At 45.6% G+C, this 21,770-nt stretch overlaps 1 protein-coding gene across 9 annotated transcripts in view; it reads right to left on the bottom strand.

Annotated features, from left to right (window-relative positions):
- Nucleotides 1–21,770, bottom strand: part of TRAF3 (TNF receptor associated factor 3) — a 116,091-nt gene that overhangs the window by 31,818 nt on the left and 62,503 nt on the right. For 6 of the 9 annotated variants that reach the window (XM_049706343.1, XM_049706345.1, XM_049706342.1 and 3 more), the window contains 2 exons: nt 1,926–2,171; nt 212–263 (listed from right to left, as the gene is read on the bottom strand). In XM_049706343.1, the coding sequence (XP_049562300.1) occupies nt 212–263; nt 1,926–2,171 (298 nt within the window). Of the gene's footprint in view, nt 1–211; nt 264–1,925; nt 2,172–4,319; nt 4,452–21,770 lie in introns of all 9 variants that reach the window. The other 3 variants (XM_049706346.1, XM_049706344.1, XM_049706341.1) reach the window with 2 other exon arrangements.

The raw sequence follows: 21,770 nt of genomic DNA, 5'->3' as shown, positions 1-21,770 counted from the left end.
GACAGGCTCTGGGGTCACGCGGCTGGGGACCTGCCCAGCGGATCTGCCCCGTCCGTCCCGGTGCTTACATGACACAGTCCCCTGTCTCGACCCTGCTCCATCAGCTGTCAACTCAGAGAAACTCGGAACCAGGGCACTGGATGCAAACTACGTAGGAGGCACTACCCAGCGCAAAACAGTGACAAAACAATTTATTAAAAACCAAGAATACCTTGTCTTTGCTGATGCCTTCTCGACACGCAGTGCATTTCGGGCTGGAGGAGCTGAGGGGAAACACACAGTAAATGTGTTAGAGTGAAAGCCACCTTCTCATCTGAACCCACTGGATACGGTGAACCGTTCACTTTAGGGTCATGTCTGCCGTGCGAAGCTCAGAGCAACCACCAGAGCTTCAGGATGCCCCGGTGAATCTGGTTTAAATACGGTTTAAATAGGAGAAAAGGGTTAAAATTCTTTTCTTAATAGTAATTTTTCATAAGGAAGTTTTTAAGCAGAACAGCTTAGATCAGTCCCTCTTGGAAAGTCCCTTTCAATTAAAGGTGAGATTTTATGAAACCAAAAGCAGCTCTCTGTGAAGGGCTCTTCAGCGTGAGTGTCCACAGCCCTTGGGAAAGCCTCTGAACGGTTCTGCTTTATAAGCACAGTCAGGGCTTCCTCCACAGGCTATTTCCTTCACAGTGTATTGAAAGGAAGATGCAATTCCGTGGACTTGAACAGTGTGGGGATTTAAAGCTGACCCTGTCTAAAGAAACCACTGGTCTCCTACATTATTCTTGTCCCCAAACTCAGGACACCAGCCACTGCTCCCACGCTGCCCTGTTTTGGACTTGATTCTCACCCCATCCCGGGCCTGGAAACCACCTCCTAGAGATTAAAAATAAAAACTAATTTTGAGCGCTCCCTACTGCCAGGGCCCCTGCCCTAGACAGCCTGAAGGCGCCAGGAGTCCAGGCCAGGGAGCGGCAGCAGAGGCTTCAGCAGCGGGGGCAGGTGGGCACGCGCGCACTGGGGCCCTGCGGAGGGGCAGGGGGGCCGAGGGTCGGTGCGGGAGGAAATCAACGCGTTTTAAAATAAAAGCTCACTCATTCAGCCTACGTTAATATGGAGCTTGTGCCAAACTGTTTTAATCATGGGGATCTTTTCACACCCTTAGACCCCGGGGCTGAGTGGCATCTGGGCGGGATCCCCTGACACCTGCAGAACACAGAACAGGAGGAGCTCAAGAAGCAAAGAAGGGCCGAAACCAGCAGAGCAACAGCCCCCGGCCGCTTCCGCGGCGCCAGAGTGCAGGGAAATCAGGTGCTCCGAGCCTGCTCTGCCATCACGAAGCTCCAACCAAGAGTTATTTTACCCACAAGTTGGCGAAGCTGAGTTCACTGTTGGGGACGAGTGGATAAGAGCACGGCGGGAAGTACCCAAAGGAGGGTGCCGGGAGGGAGGCTGCGCTCAGCGGTGGGTCTAGAGGAGCAGCGGGCAGCCTTGCCGGCCCTTGTCCGCTGCTGGGGACCCAGGCTGAGCACAGTGCCTGGCACCCCACTCAGGAAATAACTGTGGGATGAACGAAGGTGCTCTCTCAGCCAACGTTAGCTCTGCTGTAAAACTCCAGCCTCTCTGACACCCGTGATTCTAAATGGCATCAATGCCCAGCTGACACCCGTGAGGGCTGCTGCGGATTCCCTGACGCTCACTGGATTCTCCTCAGCTTCGGCCTGGCCCACCCCTCCCATCACCCTGTCCCCCAGTCCCAGCCTCCAGGCGCTTGCCCCAAAGGGCCCCACCGTCATTTGCAGATGGGACGTCTCCTCCCCATACTTGGCCACGCAGATGGAGACCGGGCACCGGGGCCGAGACCTCGCTGGAGAAGCTGGGCAGGGGCCCCCTGAGTCTGCGGGCCGGGCCCCGGTCCCCTGCGTTGGGGCACCCACCTGAGCAGGGCGCCCATGCAGGTCTCGCAGAAGCGGTGTCCGCACTCGGTCTGCTTGGGGTTGCAGAGCACCAGGCGGCACTTCTCGCACTTGTACTTGTCCTCCACGGCCTTCACGAAGCGCTCCTTGTAGCCCCCCTGCTCGGGGACCAGGACGGCAGGCCCGGCGCCACGGTCGGGGTGCAGCTTCAGTGGGGGGTTGGCTGGCAGGGTGCCGGCTGCGTCCAGCTTTTTACTCGGCTCCATCCTGCGGGGGGCGGGGGGGGGGCGTCCATCAGAGACACACGCCGGGAGGCACAGGGTGCTGACGGGAGGCCCGGGAGAGCCAGTACGTGCGCTCTCCTTCAGCCTCGAGGACACACGGGTGCCCTTCCAGCCTCCAGCACCTGACGGAGCAGGACGCCGCCATCAGACACACCTCCCACCCAAGGACCTGCTACAAGGTGCAAACTGCATTATCAAGGCTCTTTAACTTAAAATACAGATGATACTCTGCCGTAACTTTAAATTCTATGCATCATTCTGATGTCCTGGCTGGAGCCGCAGCTGCTCTCAGCTGATTTCATTTCCTTGTGAGCCTCGCTGCGCTGCCAGGTGATGCGACCCAACCCAGGGCAGTGTCACCGCGGAGCCCAAGGCCGGACCCGCTCCTCTCACCAGCGATGGCGCCTCCCTCGGGGTCCTTCGCACTCTGCCCGCCCAAGGGCCCCTGCACTGAGCCCATGCCCTGCAGTCTTGGGAGGTGCTTCCTGGGTTTGTGGGGACCCCGTGCCCGGCGTGGGCCGGTGGAGGGGACGCCGGGCTGGGTCTCCGCGCCCTCTGCCTTCTGGGAGCGCACAGGTGGCTGGTCCCCACCTGCGAGTCCCCATCGCCAGGCAAAGTAGGGGGTGCCTGGAGACCAGCCACAAAGGCCCCAGGCCCAGCAGCCTCGGCAGCAGCGCACCTGGTGGCCCTGCAGAGAAGGTTCTTTCACAGCTCACCAGGCCTCTCAAGACTGCGCTGTGCTTCTGCTCAATTCATCTATTTCTGCTGCTGACAAAAATAAGGGCCAAATTCTTTCTCCTCACAAGGTTGTGGGCATCCGCCCGCGTCCCCACCCTGCCCTCCTCAGCCTGAGGCTCCTCGCCAGCCGGGCCCGGCCGGGCCGCAGACTCGGGTTCTGCGGGAACCAGGGCGCACCCCACCCTAGACCCCAGGGTGCCCAGGCGGGCTGCGGGCAGAGCCCAGCTCCCCCAGCCTCATTCCTCACGCCACCTCTTCCTGCCTCTCCATGGGGCTGAGGGAACGAACGTTTCGTAGCTGGGATGTGTAGGAACCACACAGGCAGCAGTACATGTGACACGTAAATGACCTGGTGTTCCAGCCACACTTGGGTTCCTTTTAACAAAATAGCACATTATCGTGCAAAGTGTGGGAGCCTCCTATGAAATCTATTTGTGAAACCAAAACAAAGAAGATTTCAAAATGACCCCAAAAGGCCAGCAACCCTTTGCTCACCAACTTGTTGATTAGAATCCTGTTCATCAAGATGCTAAGTAGGAAGGTGCCCGTCAGGGAAAAGGGTCAACCAGGAGCCGACCTGCTGCCACTGGCCGCCCCCCTGCCCTTCTGCAGAGGCTGACCCTGGCTCCACAGCTCCCCGCCGGGAACGCCCCTCCCACCTCCTCAGGGAGGCCCACCCTGGTCAGCCCCCACACCCCACCCCTTGGTCCGTCCTCCTAAGACTGCTCGTTTATGGTTTAGTCACTGCCTATCTCCCTGTGGCAGGACGCAAGCTCCCCAGCAACGCGGGTTTGGATCTGTTCTGCTGACTGACAAACACCAGGCACCTGGAATCGCTAGTGTCTGATGGGTAGAAGGTTCTCATCTTATCTCAACTCAAAAATACACATTTGTTGAGTTAACAGATAGAGGGAAAGGTGAGGTCTGAGCCACTCATACCAAACTGTTTCTGTGAAACCAGAAAAAAAAAAAAAACAGGAAAAGAAAACTCTTCAGATTTCACAGCTGATCTCATAGCTTCATACCTTGCTTAGATTATAAGCTACTTGCAACTTTGGTTTAGTACTTTATCCTACAGTGCGTAAAGAAGCCGTGTGTTCAATAAAGTTTTTAGTGAGAAATGTTTGATTCGTTGGAGGTGAATTCCTAGTTCAAATATGAGAGACAATTACCTCAAGATCAAGTTAATGACAAATAATAAATGTTCCTTTACCTGTAACATGTCACACTCTGTATAGACAAATGAAGAATATAGTTTTAGATCCTTGGTTTTATAGGCTGCTTAAGATAAGCGAACGGATGCAAGCATCCCAAGAACATAAGGAGAACGTCACAGCAGCCTGTCCTGAACAGCAGAGCACAGCCTGCGGCCAGCAGGTGTGCCAGGACTCACCTGGAATGTGAGGCGCTGACGTGGGTAGCTCTGCAGCGGGCCCCAGGGGCCTCTCACAGTCCTGCTCAGGGTCCCGCATCCTGGCCCACGCACGGCCCACTCCTGAGCTAAGCTGCTGGCTGGAGAACGAGCCTTTGGGGAAGGAGGGAAAGAGGCCCTACAGTGCTCAGACAGCACGAACAAGAAAAATACCAGACCTCCTTTACCTAATATTCACAAGTAAGGACGGAGAAAACTATCTAAACGTGAAATGTCCAGAACAGGCAAATCCACAGAGACACAAGTAGATGCACGGTTGCCAGGGGCTGGGGGAGTCGGTGCATCTACGAATGGGAACAGGGCTTCTCGGGGTGATCAAAGTGTTCCGGAATTGGATACTGGGGACGACGGCACATTCTGTGAATATACTAGAAACCACTGAACTGGACACTTTAAAGGGGTGAATTTTATGGCATGTGAATTATATTTCAATTTAAAATCTAACCAAGAATATTACCAAGTAACTGTTTAAGATGGTTGGTTCCACTTGGGTTTGGTTAATTCGTGACATTTATACACAGTGTCATACACTTTAAAATGGAAGACTAAAACCAAAAGTGGAGGGCTTCCCTGGTGGCGCGGTGGTTGGGAGTCCGCCTGCCGATGCAGGGGACACAGGTTCATGCCCCGGTCCGGGAAGATCCCACATGCCGCAGAGCGGCTGGGCCCGTGAGCCATGGCCGCTGAGCCTGCGCGTCCGGAGCCTGTGCTCTGCAGCGGGAGAGGCCACAGCAGTGAGAGGCCCGCGTACCGAGAAAAAAAAAACAAAAAAAAAACCAAAAGTGGATATGCCTGATGCTGTGGGCAGTGCCTGACACATGAGGGGACAGTAAGATTTCTTTGTAGCAACAGCACCCGCTCACAGAGAAAACAACAACTAGACACGGGGGTAACGTGTAAAGAGTAAGTACCAGATTCCGGGACTGCAACCACCCAGAGGCAGACGCTCCCCTGGGTGCTCAGTGCGACTGTGCAGGTGTCCAAAAACAGCGAATGCACACAGAGGAAAACGTGTCTCTCACCAGCTGTGCTGTACACGCAAACTAGCCTACAGCCCTTCTCTCGGCACCTACAGTGTATCCTGGGCACTTTTCCACATCAGCAGGTAAAGATGCACCTCGTTACCGTGAAGGGCTGCACAGCACTCCACTGCGTGGTTTACCAGCTCTACTCATGGCGAGCTAGGCTGGGTTTGCTTTATATTATAAACAAACTGCAGTGAGCACTCCTGAATGCATCTTTGTACATCTAGGCAAGCACACAGCAACCCAACTGCTGGGTCAAAGATGATGTGCGTTTTAAAATACATAATCACTGCTCGGGATTTCCCTGGTGGTGCAGTAGTTAAGAATCCGCCTGCAGGGAACACGGGTTTGAGTCCTGGTCCGGGAAGATCCCGCATGCCACAGAGCAACAAAGTCCGTGCGCCACAACTACTGAGCCTGTGCTCTAGAGCCTGCGAACCACAACTACTGAGCCTGCATGCTGCAACTACTGAAGCCCGCGTGCCTAGAGCCCGTGCTCTGCAACGAGAGAAGCCACCGCAATGAGAAGCCTGTTCGCCGCAACTAGAGAAAGCCCGTGCACAGCAACAAAGACCCAACGCAGCCAAAAATAAATTAATAAAAGAGTGTGTGTGTGTGTGTGTGTATATATATATATATATATATATATATATAAAATCACTACCAAACATCTTTCTAAAAAGGTTGTCCATTGTATACTTCCTCCAATGGCTAGTAAACTAATAAACATTATTTTAGAGGACAGTAGCTCCTTTCACTCAAGCACTGGTGCTCCCGACTTTGTTTCGGCCACAGCCGGGTTTTCTGGAGGGCGCTGCTGGCCTTGTTGGTGAGCACGTCTCAGGTTCTTCTGCAGAGCTGTCGGCAGGCACCGCCATGCCACGCTGGAGGGCACAGCCGCCGGCCTCCTCCACGAGTGGGAGAGCCCTTCTTCAGGTGAGCAACTCTGCAGAGGTTTGCCAAAGCAACCACATTCTATTTCAACAGATAGCCGGGCACCTACAACGTACACAGCTCTGTGCCTCGCGTACAGGGCACGGGGATGAAGGAGACTGTCCCACCCTTAGGGGCCTCTGCGGGAGTCGTGAGGAAGGTGAGCACTCCAGGGTTAAAAGGTACGAGCGGCGGCAGACGCCGAGAAACGCCACCTGAGAGGTTACAAAGGGCTGCGGACCTTCAAAACAGGAGGCTAGCACCTCTGTTTGGGGGAGATGGGGGGTTTCCTGAGTGGGATTTGTGGTATGATTCCAATTCTAGCAGAGGAGGAGAGAAGGAGGGCAGGCAGACACAGCACCGTTAGCTGGTTGTGGAGGGGAACCGGGAACGGGGGGCTCTGGGGAAGGAGCCGGACAGGCAGGGCATCCGGCCCTGAGGGGTCTGGGTGGGAAGGATGGCCTGGTGCCCCTTCCCTGAGGCAGGTCCTTGGGCACAGCTTTTGTCCTCTGGGCCTCACTTTCTCTGTCCCCGTGAAAAAGTGAAAAAGAATTACTACCCCTAATTCTCATGGCATTACCAGGCGTCACTGATATATTATACAGAGGATCCCTCTACAAACTCTGCAGCACTATACAGAGAAGATACACTCTCCACCAGCTGGGGTCAGGAAGTCTGATGGGATCGCACTGTTTCCTCATCTTAGACAGCTCAAAGCCTCTTTGAAAAGCCCCTTCTCAGCAATTAGCAAGAAAAAAAGAAATAAATGGCATCCAGATTGGAAAGGAAGAAGTAAAACTATTTCTATTTTCAGATGACATAATCTTGTGTATAGAACATACTAAGGAATCAACTAAAAACAAGCCGAACTAATACACTTGTTCAGCAAGGTCGCAGAATACAGGGTCAATATATAAAAACCAGCTGTACCGCTAGACACTAGCAATGAACAATCCAAAAATAAAATTAAGAAAATCCATTTAAAAGAGCACCAAAAAGAATAAAATATCTAGGAATAAATGTGACCAAAGAAGAGCACGATGTGTACTCTGGAAATCATAAAACGTTGTTGAAGACATTAAAGATGTAAATAACGGAAAGATACCCCATGTTCACGGACTGGAAGACTTAACATACTACTCACACTGATCTACAGATTCATCTCAACCCCTATCAAAATCCCAGCTGGTTTTTCTTTTCTTGCAGAAATTAATAAGCTAAACCTAAAATTCATATGGAAGTACAAGAGACCCAGAACAGAAAAAACAGTCTTGAAAAAGAAGAACAAAGTTGGAGGACTCACACTTCCTTATTTCAGAACTTACTACAAATTAATCAGGATACTATGGTACTGGAAGTAAGGACAGATATATGGCCAATGAAACAGAACTGAGAGTCTAGAGAGAAACGCTTACACTTATGGTCAACTGATTTCTGAGCAGGGCGCCGAGGCCATCGATTGGGAAGGAACAGGATGCACTCAGGGTCGGCGATCTCACTACTGTCACAGAACAAAGCAGGCTCCACTCCTAGCCGTCCTCTCACAGCTCTTTCAGTCTGTGCTGGTGGCCACCGCCCATCGGCTGCGGAGACACCTCCCTCCTCCCTCCCAGGTGGTCAACTCAGCAGAACTCGGGGACAGAAAGTACCACTTCATGGAGAACAGGTTGGGGGGATCTAAGACCTCCCTGGCTGATATCCTTCCCTGCCTTTCAAAAGATGTACTATGTGATATTTGACACATAAAAGAGATTATGTGCAACATACATGCAAGGTAAGAATACAACAACAGAACCCCAGAACCCACTGCCCATTTAACAGTCACCGTCTACCGGTGTGCTCCTTCCTCAGCTATCCTCCTGCCTCTCTCCAAAAGTAAATATCAGCCTGAACTTCGTATTTATAATTTTCTTACTAGCATATATTTTTCTTCTTAAACAATATACTTTTGCCCGTTTTTAACCTCATAAAAATGATATACCATATGTAGTCCTCTGCCATCAGTATTACATCTACCCATGTTTGCTGTGTATAGTAGACATACTTCATTCATTTTCACTGCAGTATAATATTCCATGATGTACTTATCTATTTTCTTACCACACTGCTTCCGGTTTTTGCTATTATGGACAGTGTGTTCTGAGGCTCTCATCTCATCTAAGTTTCTCTAGACCAGGGGATTGGGGTTCAGCAACTATAACCTATGGGTCAAAGATAGTCAGTAGCCTATTTTTGTTAGGCCCTTGAGCTTAAAATGCTTTTTAGATTTTTAAAGAGTCGAACAAACAAATGAAACAAAGGCAGCTGTGTGACAAGACTGTGCGCTGCCCACAAAGCCTAGAACGTTTACCACCTTGCCCTTTACGGAAGGAATCTGCCAGTCTCTGCCCCGAACTCTACGTCTAGAGTGCAGAGGAACGGCTGGTTAGCAAGGTGCAGGCGTGGCCAATTTACAAGCTTCTCTTAACCCACATCCTCCCTCACCAACACTGGGTATCATCAGACATCTTAATTTCTGCCAACCTAGCAGGTACGATGGTCCCTTTTCTTCCTTACTCTGATTAACTAAATAGGTTTAGCATCTTTTTGTACACTCATGGGCCACTTGTGATTTTCCTTCTGTTGAAATGCCTGATTGCGTCTCTTTTGCACTATTTAATTGGGTTATCGGTCTTTTAAAATATTGATTTGTAGGTGTTATTCATATGTTCTGACTGCTAATCTTTTGTTAGTTATATGTTTTTCCCCTAGGTTGTGTCTTGACTTCATTTATGTATTTTAATGAAGAGAAATTCTTAATTTTAATGTAGTCAAAGGTATCCTTTTAAAGGATAATCTTTATCTGTATCTCGGCCTTTTAAAAATATTCAGATTAGCTCATGGATGAGGTGATGCTGATGAAAAGGGGACGACCTAGTATATAGGAGACCAAAATAGAAAACAGCTCTGATTCCACCACAGAATTATTTTCAAAAGAAGGATATTCTGCTCAAATAAAAGTAGCCAATGTGCCACCAACTATGTCAAACAGACTCATATCGCTCGAGGAAAATATTCTTCCTAAACAAAAGATTATTCAAGACAGAGATGGACCCCGAGCAGGGCCCAGTGGGCAGGCCTGGGCCCACGCCCTTCTGTATCAGTGAGACGCTGATGTGGGCCTTAGCTGGACCGAGGCAAGCAGGGGCTTGACTCCTTGGTAGGTGCCAGGACTGGTGGACGAATGAACACTCTCAGGTTTACCGACAATCCCAGACTCTGCCAGCGATCAAGGTCACTACAAGAAGTCAGTTCTGATTTGAAGTGTAAGAATCACCTAATCACCTCCTAAAACAACTATGGCGACAGGAACGATGTCTTAAAATAAGACAACTACCCACCTATTGTGTCCTGAGGAAAAGGGAGTTCTGGATTTAGGAAAACCACCTTTGGAGGCGAATTTTTCACAATCAGCTCAGAGGCAACAACAGTGAGCACTGCTATAGTCGGATGCTGATGGGTGTATCACCTTAAGACCACATACAAAGTCATGCAGAAGGACGACCACTGAGCTGAACCTGCTTCAGATGTCCTCCCATCTGTGCAACAGGGAGGGTGAAAACCTCAAGACCAGCAAAGGAAACAAAATTTCTATCTGCAGGACCAAAGTTTTCAACATCAACCAGGGAGGACACAATTTTTACTAGAATGCCCTCCAACCAACAGGCACACAAACATTAATAATAATTTATTTTATCTTTCATACTGTTTACCTTTGTAAGCCATCGTAATTCCTTTCAGAAATCAGGTGGGGTGTACATAAATTAGGCAAACTCAAAATTGGTCACAACGTTAAGAACAGACTAGTGGACTTCCCTGGTGGCGCAGTGGTTAAGAATCCGCCTGCCAATGCAGGGGACATGGGTTCAAGCCCTAGTCTGGGAAGATCCCACATGCTGTGGAGCAACTAAGCCCGTGAGCCACAGCTACTGAGCCCACGTGCCACAACTACTGAAGCCTGTGCGCCTAGAGCCCGTGCTCCATAACAAGAGAAGCCACCGCAATGAGAAGCCAGTGCACTGCAATAAAGAGTAGCCCCTGCTCGCCACAACTAGAGAAAGCCCGCGTGCAGCAATGAAGACCCAATACAGCCAAAAAATAAATAAAAAAAAAAAGAACAGACTAGTGAGTGATGTCAGTGAAAAGGGCTCAGTAAGGAATTCCAAAAGTCCATCCTTCAATAAAAGCAAGAAAAAAGCTGGCAAACTCTGTCAGAAACAACTTTTGTGGAACTCTAAAGACTAACCAAAAGCTTGCAACATTCAGAGGAACACTTAATCAAGCGAAGCCTTGGCAAGAACAAGTGAGCTCTGTGGCATTTTACCTTACCCTGGTCCCATCCCCCAAGAGGTAGTGGCCTGGAAGATAAAAGTCTGCAATCCCAGTACAGGTACTTGGTGGGGGGCTGGGGGTGGGTGGGTGGAGCAGAACAGATCTCATTTGCAAAGGATTTCAGTAGTAGGTTATGACCTATCTGGTGGCTCCCAAGAAGACCAGCTCAAATGGCTTGCCTTTACTTCACCGAACTCAGGACTCTCCCAGCGCTGAGGCAGCTACTGGTAGGGGGCAGGGGGTATATACCGAAAACCTCTACAGACAAATGTATTAGTTGCTGATGCCTGGGGCAACCAGTCACAGCTGAGGCAAATGATAGAGAAACCAACAGGCTGACAGGAAATGCTGGGAAATAAGGGCTTTGAGAAGCACCAGCATGTTCCTGGGGTTCTAGAAGGCCAAGCACGTGCCCAGGGCTGTGTGCACACTCAGGGAAGGCCTGAGAAGACTCTAAGGTCTCACCCCTGGCTGACCTTCAGGTTCCGCACAAGCAGGAAGTGAATGCTAAGGCAAAGCTGTCCACTGCCTGGCCGAGCGCTGAAAACATACCCCAATACTCATACAGACCCTGTCTGAAGAGACTCAGAGATAATTCCGGTTCCAGGCACTTAAGGAAATCTCTGTCTGATTACTAGCTGACTACTATACTATTACAAAATTAGCTCCAAGAAGTTATTATGCAAACAATAACTATAACAAGCAGCAACAAATACTGGAGAGAATCTAATTTCCAGATTTGCCATATTATACTATTCAACATGTCCATTTTCAACGAGAAAACTACAAGTCAGGCAAAGAAATAAGGAAGTGTGGCCCAGGAAAAAAAGCAAGTAACAGAAACTGTCTAGGAGGAAACCCAGACATTAGACTTACAAAGACTTTGAATCATTGATTTTATGTGAGTTCAAAGAGATAAAGGAAACTTTGTCCAAAGATGTAAAAGAAACCATCAGGGACTTCCCTGGTGGCGCAATGGATAAGACTCTGCACTCCCAATGCAGGGGGCCCAGGTTTGACCCCACATGCATGCTGTAACTAAGAGTCTGCATGCCACAACTAAGGAGCCCACAAGCTGCAACTAAGGAGCCCACGTGCTGCAACTAAGGAGCTGGTGAGCTGCAACTAACGGGCTCACCTGCCACTATGAAGACCTGGCACAACCAAATAAATAAATAAATATTTTTTTAGAAATTAAAAAAAAAAAAAGAAACCCATCAGAACAATGTCTCATGAAATAGAAGATATCAATAAAGAGAAAATTTTAAAAGGAACCAAATGGAGATTCTAGAGTTGAAAAGCACAATAAAAGAAATGAAAAATTCAATAAAGGGGCTCAACAGGAGAACCAAGCAGGCAGAAGAAAGAATTAGAGAACCTGAAGGCTGGTCAATTGAGATTTGAAGATAAGACAGTTGAGTTTATCCAGTCTAAGTAACAGAAGGAAAAAATAATAAAGAAAAATGAAAGGAGCTTTAAAGACCTGTGGGGCAACATCAATCATACCAACATATACATTATGGTAGCCCCAGAAAGGAGAGGAGGGAGAGAAAAAGGTGGAAAGAATACTTTAAAAGGTAATGGACAAAAGTTTCCCATATTTGATAAAAAATATTAATCTGCACATCCAGGAAGCTCAACAAACTCCACGCAGGATAAACTCAAAGAGATCTACACTAATACACATTATAATTGAATGGATGGAAGACAGAAAGAATTCTGAAAGCAGCAAGAGAAGTGACTCCTTACATAAAAGAATTTCCTCAATAAGATTAACAGTTGATACCTTATCAGAAACCATGGAGGACAGAAGACAATGGGATGATATATTTGAAGGGCTGAAAGAAAAAAATATCAATTAAGGATCCTCTATCCAACAAAACTATGTTTCAAAAATGAAGGAGAGGGGCTTCCCTGGTGGCGCCGTGGTTGAGAGTCCGCCTGCCGATGCAGCGGACACGGATTCGTGCCCCGGTCCGGGAAGATCCCACACGCCGCAGAGCAGCTGGGCCCGTAAGCCATGGCCGCTGAGCCTGTGCATCCGGAGCCTGTGCTCCGCAACGGGAGAGGCCCCAACGGTGAGAGGCAAGTGTACCACAAAAAAAAAAAAAATGAAGGAGACTCTCAACAAAATACTAGAAAACTAAACCCCAGAGCATATTAAATGTATTATACACCACAACCAAGTGAGATTTGTCCAGGGAAGCAAGAGTGGTTTAATATAAGAAAAATCAATCAATGTAATATACCACAGAAATAGAGCAAGGGGAGATAACTACATGATCATCTCAATCGGCGTAGAAAAAACATTTGACAAAACCAAACTCCCTTTCATTATAAAAACCCTTAGAAAACTAGGAATAAAAAGGAACTTCCTTGACATGATAAAGGATATCTATGAAAAACCCACCACACTTAATGGCGAAAGACTGAAGGCTTTTGCACTAAGATCAGGAAGAAGGGAAGGATGCATGCTTTCACCACTGCTATTTAATATTATACTCTGAAAGTTCTATCCAGAGCAATTAGGCAAGAAAAATAAATAAAGGCATCCAAATTAGAAAGAAGGAAATAAAACCATCTCTGTTCATGGATGATATGATCCTATATTTAGAAAATCCCAAAGAATTCTCAAGAAAAGCAACTAGAACTAATAAGTGAATTCATCAAAGTTGCAGGGTACAAAGACCAACAAAGAAACATCATTTGTGTTTCTATACAACAGGAACAAACAATCTGAAAAGTAAAGTTAAAAAGCAATTCCATATACAATAGCATCCAAACGAATAAATTACCTAGGAATAAATTTAACCAACAAGGGGAAATATGTGTTCACAATTGCTGAAAGAAATTAAAGAACACACCATTAAATGGCAAGATACTTGTTTGTTCCAAAACAAATCTATGTACACGGATTGGAAGATAATATTATTATGATGGCAATACTACTTGTGATGGTTAATTTTTTATGTCAACTTCTCTGGGCCACAGGGTGCCTAGATATTTGGTCAAACATTATTCTGGATGTTTCTGTGAGAGTGTTGGATGAGATTAACATTTAAATTAGTAGACTAAGTAAAGCAGATTGCCCTCCCTAATGTGGGTGAGCCTCCTATTCAGTCAAAGGCCTGAATAGGAACAGAACAAAAAGGCTGACCCTCTCTCAATGAAGATTCTTTCTGCCTGTCTTCAAACTGAGACACTGGCTTTTTTCCTGCCTTCAAACTCAAACTGATGTCAGCTCTTCCTGGATCTTGAGCCTGGCTTTTGGATAGGAACTATGCCTTTGTCTCGCTTGGTTTAAGGCCTTCAGACTCAGACTGGAACTAAGCCACTGGGTCTCCTAGTTGCCAACTTACTCTGCATATCTTGGGACTTGCCTGTCTCCATAATTGTGTGAGACCCAATTCCTTATAATAAATATCTCTACACACACACACACACACACACACACACACACACACCCCTTATTGGTTCTGTTTCTCTGGAGAACGCTAACTAATATAGTACACAAAGCCATCTACAGATTCAGTGCAATCCCTATTAAAATTCCAGTGGCCTTCCTTTTACAGAAATGAAAAACCTGATCCTAAAATTCACAAGGAACTGCAAAAGAGCAAAACCGTATTGAAAAAGAAAAAGAAAGTTGAACGACTCACACTCCTCAAACTTACTGCTTCAAAACTGCCTACAAAATGACAGTAATCAAAACAACGTAATATTAGCATAAGGACAGGCATGTGGACCAATGGAATAGAACTGAGAGCCCAGAAGTAAACCCATACATCTGTGGCCAAATGATTTCTGACAAGGATGTCAAGACCATTTAGTTGGAAAAAAATAGTCTTTGAAACAACTGGGTAACCGGGCAGGAGAATGAACTTGGACCCCTATCTCACTCCATACACACAAACTAACTCAAAATGGATGAACAACTAAAATGTAAGAGCTAACACCATAAAACTCTTAGAAGAAAGCATAGGGGTAAATTTTAATGATGCTGAATTTGGCAAAGGAGTTTTAGATATGACACCAAAAGCACAAGCAACAGAGAAAAAGTAAGATAAAAGTGGCCTCACCAAATTTGAAAACTTTTGTACATAAAAGGACACTATTAAGAATGAGAAAAGGGGCTTCCCTCATGGCACAGCAGTTAAGAATCCGCCTGCCAATGCAGGGGACATGGGTTCGATCCCTGGTCTGGGAAGACCCCACTGCCATGGAGCAGCTAAGCCCGAGCACCACAACTACTGAGCCTGCGCTCTAGAGACCATGAGCCACAACTACCGAAACCACGAGCCTCAGCTACTGAAGCCCGCGTGCCTAGAGCCCGTGCTCCGCAAGAAGAGAAGCCACGACAATGAGAAGCCCGCGCACCAAAATGAAGAGCAGCCCCCGCTCACTGCAACTGGAGAAAGCCCATGCGCAGCAACGAAGACCCAATGTAGCCAAAAATAAATAAATAAATAAAACAAATTAAAAAAAAGTTTTTAAGAATGAGAAAAGACAACCAAAAAAATGGGAGAAAATCTCCGCAAATTACACATCTGATAGGGGTCTAGTGGCCAGAATACACAAGGAACTCTGACAGCTCAACAACAATTAAAAAATGGGCAAATGATGTGAATAAACATTTCTCCAGGGAAAACACAGAAATAGCCAATAAGCACACGAAAAGATGTTTAACGTCATCCGTCACTAGGGAAATACAAATCAAAACCACAGTGAGTTACCACTTCAAACCCACCAGGATGGGTATAATTTTTTTTAAAAAAGGTAAAATAACAAGAATTGGTGAGGATGTGGAGAAACTGGAACCTTATATATTGCTGGTGGAAACAAAATGGTTCAGTTTTTGTGGAAAACATTTTCGCAGTTCCTCAAAAAGTTAAACATGAAATTACCATATGACCCGGCAATTCCACTCTTAGGTATATACCCAAAAGAACTGAAAACAGGTACTCAAACCATACCCACACACATGGTTACAGTAGTACCATTCACAGTACTCAAAAGACAGAAACAACCCAAACGTCCATCAACAGATGAATGGGTAAACAAAATATGAGATAAATATTACTCAGCCATAAAAAGAAATGAAGTGATGATAGAGGCTCTAACATGGATGAACGTGGAAAACATTATGCTAAGTGAAAGCTGTCAGAAACAAAAGGACACATACTGTATGACTGCATTTATCTGAAATATACAGAATAGGTAAATCCACAGAGACAGAAAGCAGCTTGGCGGCTGTCCAGGGGATACGGAGAAGGACAATGAGGACTGCCTGCTCAATGGGGAAGGGGTTTCCTTTCGAGGAATGAGAACGTTTGGGACCATAGAGAGGTTGTGATTATACAACACTGTGAATGTACTATATGCCACTGAATTGTTCACTCTGAAATGGTTAATTTGGGACTTCCCTGGTGGTCCAGTGGTTAAGACTTTGCCTTCCAATGCAGGGGGTGAGGGTTCGATCCCCCTGGTCGGGGAGCTAAGACCCCACATCCCTCATGGCCAAAACACCAAAACGTAAAACAGAAGTAATACTGTAACAAATTCAATAAAGACTTTTTAAAAATGGTCCACATCAAAAAATCTTTAAAATGGTTAATTTTATGTTCTGTCAATTTTATGTCTATTTAAAAAATTATTTAAAAAACTGACCATCATGAGATACTACTTCACAGCTATCAGGATGGCTGTGATTTAAAAAAATGGAAAATTACGTGCTGGTGAGGACATGAAGAAATTGGAACCCTCAAACATTTCTGAACATAAAATGGTTTATCATCCATAGAAAACACTTTGGCAGTTCCTCAGAAAGCTAAACACAGAGTTACCACATGACCCAGCAATTCTCCTCTTGCGTATAAACCCAAGAGAAGTGAAAACATATGTTTACATGAAGACTTGTACATGAATGTTCATAGCAGCAATATTCATAATAGACAAAAAATATTAACATTCCAAATGTCCATCAAGAGACAGCTGGATAAACAAAATTTATAAGTATCTATACATTGTACTATTATTTAGCCATAAAAAAATGAAGTCCTGATACATGTTACAACGTGAATGAACCTTGAAAACTGTTATGCTAAGTAACAAAAGTCAGAAACAAAAGGCCACATATCATATAATTCCATATGTGTGAAATGTCCAGAACAAGCAAATCCACAGAGACGAGAAGTAAATAAGTGGTTGTCAGAGGCTGAGGCAAGGGGAGAATCATACAGAGTGACTGTGTGGAGTTTCGTTTGGGGCGATGAAAATGTTCTAGAATTAGACAGTGGTGATGGCTGTATAGCACTGTGAATATACACTAAATAAAAACCACTGAACTGTACATTTTGAATGGTTTAAATAATGAATTTTTTCATAATAAAAAATTGTAAAAAATTTTTAATGAAAAATAAAATGTCTAAGGAGCTTAGACACTCCAATCTCTTTCTTCATCACAGAGCCTGATAACCACTCCTCACTAACCCCAGCCAAAAAATAATAATTGCAGTAACAACATAAAAAAATGGCGAGCACATTTAAACTTGATGTCATATAATTCTGTTCATATTTAGATCCAAAGAATTTGACATCATCGCACGTATTTTAATAGAAAAATTAGAAGTGGAAAGGAGTAAAACTATTAGAAGGCAATGAAAGGCTAATTAGTGGCCAAAGGAAAACTGCAAACACCAAACATGGACCCCACTGAATGCCAGTGTAGACGGTAAATGAGTGTCCACTGGAGTCAGCCACCTCTTGATCCTCGGCCGGAACAACAATATCTGCTACACGTGCAGTGACAAGAGCTAATACCATGTTCAAAGACCCCCAAACTAAAAACCACTGTTAAAAAAAAAAAAAAGTTCCTTGGTTCTTATTATAATTCTCTAAAACAAACATATAAAATTAAAATGCTAATTTTTCCTAAAATACCTGTGATGGTTATTTCTAATCTACAACTGCATCTGGTCATTCACACCAACCTGGAGGTGGGCCAGGAATCACACGTGTGCCCCACACGGAGGCCGATCGCCAGAAGGGGCGGTAAATAAGCAAAGCCACATCTTTGGAAGCTTCCAAAATGGGGGACTGTGGAAACCTTTGACTAGATTGCTTGATTAAAATATAAATACCTTTATTTCACTTATTTATATGTGGGTATAAAAATAGTTAAATTCTACCTTAATCCTAAAGTTTAGATGTAACAATTATAGGTTAATGAAATTCTATAATATTTATAATAATGATTGTGTTGATGAAGAAAAACTATGTGAACTCAGTCAAATGCCTTAAGGAGATGGCGGAGGGGGCAACTTTTAGGGACCTACAACAAACTAAATGTTTAACAGCCTGATTGCAGAAGCAGCTCAGAGGTTACGGCACCCACAGACTGGACACACATGCCTCTGGTTAGCACCATGGGCCACTGCCAATACCTCACTTTCCCACCCTCATTCTAGCATCAGGTTTGGAAAGAGGATGTCTGCTTCCACACACATAAAGAAAAATGTTCTGCTGAATAGTAACAACAGATACACTAGGCAAAGAGAGTGCAAAGGAAGCTACAGTGAAGGGAAAGTATGCGACCAAGGAACAGCACCCGAGTCAGTGTGCTCTGAGGAACCGAACAGGAGGCAAGACCAGAAGCCCCAGGAAGCAGTGGCCTCGGAGCTGGTGTCCTGGGCCTGCACCACGGACCAGGGCCTGTCACAGAGTCTAGCGTACTCAGTCCTAGAATTCTGATTCTGCAGCTTCCAGTAGAGAAATTACTCTATTACTATATTATTTACTGTTTGCTACATGTTTAGGTATGGATTTACTGTATTTTGAGGTCATATTTTTACCCAAATGAAAAAAGTCTCTATTTGAGAAATTCGTTTCATAAAATTCTAGTTTCTAGCCAGCTACTCAGGAAGTCCTTCTCTCACAGTTGAGGCATATCTGTACTTGGAAATACAGCAAAGAATTGGACTAGATTCCTTTCACTTTCCTCTATGCCTTCATTACCCTAATGATTTATTTTATGTTCCCTACTTTTGTGATTTAAGTTGAGCTACATTTTACTTGGAGATTAGAAACTGGAAACAAATGTACATCTGCTGACAAAAGGGTGTTCCAAGAACTGGAAAGCCCGGGGAAAACCAAAAAAGGGAAGCATCAGATAAACAAAGAAAATGGCTCCTGCCAGCAAGAAAGTACTAAACACAACAAAGATGCAGAAGAACAAGCTCAACATCAAGCCCAGGAGGGAAATTAAAAACATCATCCAAGCGATGCCAATAAAGGGAGAAGGGAGAAAACGACAGACAGACAGGTGTGCCCTGCTGATAAAAAAAGTGTTCTGGCAATCCATATTTCTGCAAACATTTCAGCACACTGGCTCTTCTCGTGATACCTGATGCCAAACACTCTGCCGAGGGAGCGAGCGCGTGGCTAACTCGCTGGGAAAGCAAAGACAAGGGGAGACTAGATGCTTATCCAAACAAACAGGCATCTCATAATCACAGATGAAAAGCCCCACATCGGAGACAGAGAAAGGGAGAGAGACAGACGGACACAGGCATGCAGCTGGAAAAGAAGCTGATTAAAACCACAGTATAAAACTTGGTCTTTCCTTTAGGAAAACAATAGCTATTTGAGGCCCAACACTGCCAACAGCGCTTGGTTCAAATGACTTAGGATTTTCAAAACATCATTCATTCAACTCTGACTATGTGCAAAAAGGCTGTGCCTCTCCTGGCCAAGGGCCAGAGTCCTGCCATCTGGACAGGAAGGCAGGAGAAGAGCTGAGGGCTCCGTCCACCTGACAAGCAACTAAGAGGGGTCCCGCACCTTTCCAAGTGGATGCTGCCCTGAGGCCACGCCCGGCCTGGAGGCTCCTGGGCTGCAGGTTGTGTGATAAGGTTCATTTTCCTGGAGCATTGACTTTACTGGGAAATACGAGTGAAAAGCATAAAACATGGTCACATTTAGGAGTGGATTACAATATTTAAACCACTTTTAGAATACAACACGGGAATTAAAAAATCAGTGGCTCTTGGCTCTGTGCTCCTTCTCCATCTCTTTCGCAGACTCTCCCATTCCTACCTGTGGTTGAAAGGCAGGAGCTGTTCAGGTGCTGATCTAGATCCCCTTCTTTCTCCTGCTGGGCAATCAGACCTGCACAGATGAGCCTCTGGCTCTGATCCCCACACTCACTGAGCTTTGAGACGACCCCTCTAACTTTGTCGCACTGCACAGGCGCCTCATGGTCAACACAGCCCAGATGGAATTTGTCATCTTCAGTGCTTCCCATTCCTGTCCAACTCACCTCTCTACCTACTCAGAAACAACCTGCTCCCATCTCAGGGAGTGACACCATTACCTGGTCAGCTGCCTAAGGCAGAACTGTCCCCGCCTCCCTGATTCTGACACTCAACCATTCATCAAGACCTGTCGATTCCATGGCCTCCAACCTAATTCCCCATCGCCACCGTGGCCTTGGTTACGGGGTGGTCATTCTGTCGCTAGTGAGATGCTCTCAGGTTCATTTTACTCATCTGCAGTCTCTGCCAGCTAAAATAGTCCATCTTGAGCTTCTAGTCCAAGTCTCTCATTTTACACATAAGGAAAACCAGGCCAAGACAAGTGATGCACTTGCAAGGAAGGTCCCAAAATTACTGAGAAATCTGAAATTGGATAAAAAGCAAAACTGATGACATTTATATGCAGGAGAAACATATACTGATTAATGCCAACATATTTTTTAAAGTTAATTTTTTTCCTATAGTACAGCCAACATGATGGAATACTATACAGCTGTAAAAAGGATGAGGAGAATCTCTATTTACTGCTATGCTGTGAGCTCATGATATGTTGTTAAATTAAAAAAAAAAAAAGGTGGAGAGGGACTTCCCTGGTGGTCCAGTGGGTAAGACTTCGCACTCCCAATGCAGGGGCCCTCGGTTCAACCCCTGGTCAGGAACTAGATCCCGCATGCATGGCGCAACTAAGAGTTTGCATACCACAACTAAGAAGTCCGCATGCTGCAACTAAAGATCCCACGTGCCGTAACTAAGACCTGGCACAGCCTAAATAAATAAATTTTTTTTAAAAGATGGAGAAGAGCTTGTACTGTATACTACCATTTTCTAAGAAAGAGGGCTGTAGGTATACACACACACACACACACACACACACACACTTATATTACAAATAGACAAACTAAAAACAAAAAAAAGTTAACTGTGGAGGAGGGAAGAAACAGGGTACAAAGATCAGGAATGAAAGCTAGATTTCTGAAAATACTTTATTTTGACTTGTAACCATGAAAATATTTTTTATAAACGTCTAACGCAAAATTTAAAAAGAAGCTATTCCTTAAAATAAAAATAAAATAAATGAATCTAACTGTGTAGCAAGTTGGTGGCGCACTGAGGAACTGGCTCAGGTGACGCTAAAACTTAACAATTCGGCAGAACATCCCTAGGGATCTACCCTGAGGACAAAAAGAACTGCAGAAAATCTCAAACAGTTTTCAATAATCATACACTGGTTGGTAATATGTTGGTATTATTATTTTAAAACTATCACGTTTATTTTATAGGTTAAAACAAGTAAGTAATGATGTGAATGTTGTTAGGAACCAAGATTTTCAGCATAAGAGAAAAGACACATCAATACAGAATCAAAGAAGTAAAAACCATATAATCCTGAATTTGAAACAAAAATATCAGTATCAACTCATGATTAAAAAGTGTATTTCCTGGCTGTCCACCAAAAAGGCCCAGGACAATAACCAGCCTTATAGCAACGAGTATCCCTAGTGCCCAGTCTGTGGTCTCAAGGTACCGTTTTCTACAAGAGGGAACCAGAGCTGCTTAGAGAAATAGCCAATTCCAGGTCTGGGGTGAAAAAGTGCAAAACGAATCCGAAACATCTTACCATTTCAGAGACCAAGGAAAGGAAGGCTACGGGTCACGTCAAAGGACAAGAAGTCAACTTAAAGAGGCTCCACTGGCAAAAGTGGCACAATCCTAGCATCCGTGAGAGTAATAACTGCAACGGATTAAACACACCACATATATTTAAATTCAGG

Source organism: Orcinus orca, chromosome 2, assembly GCF_937001465.1.
Source record: "Orcinus orca chromosome 2, mOrcOrc1.1, whole genome shotgun sequence".
NCBI classification, from domain to species: domain Eukaryota; kingdom Metazoa; phylum Chordata; class Mammalia; order Artiodactyla; family Delphinidae; genus Orcinus; species Orcinus orca.
Note: the sequence above shows the minus strand (reverse complement) of the source record. Positions and strands in the feature narration are given on the sequence as shown.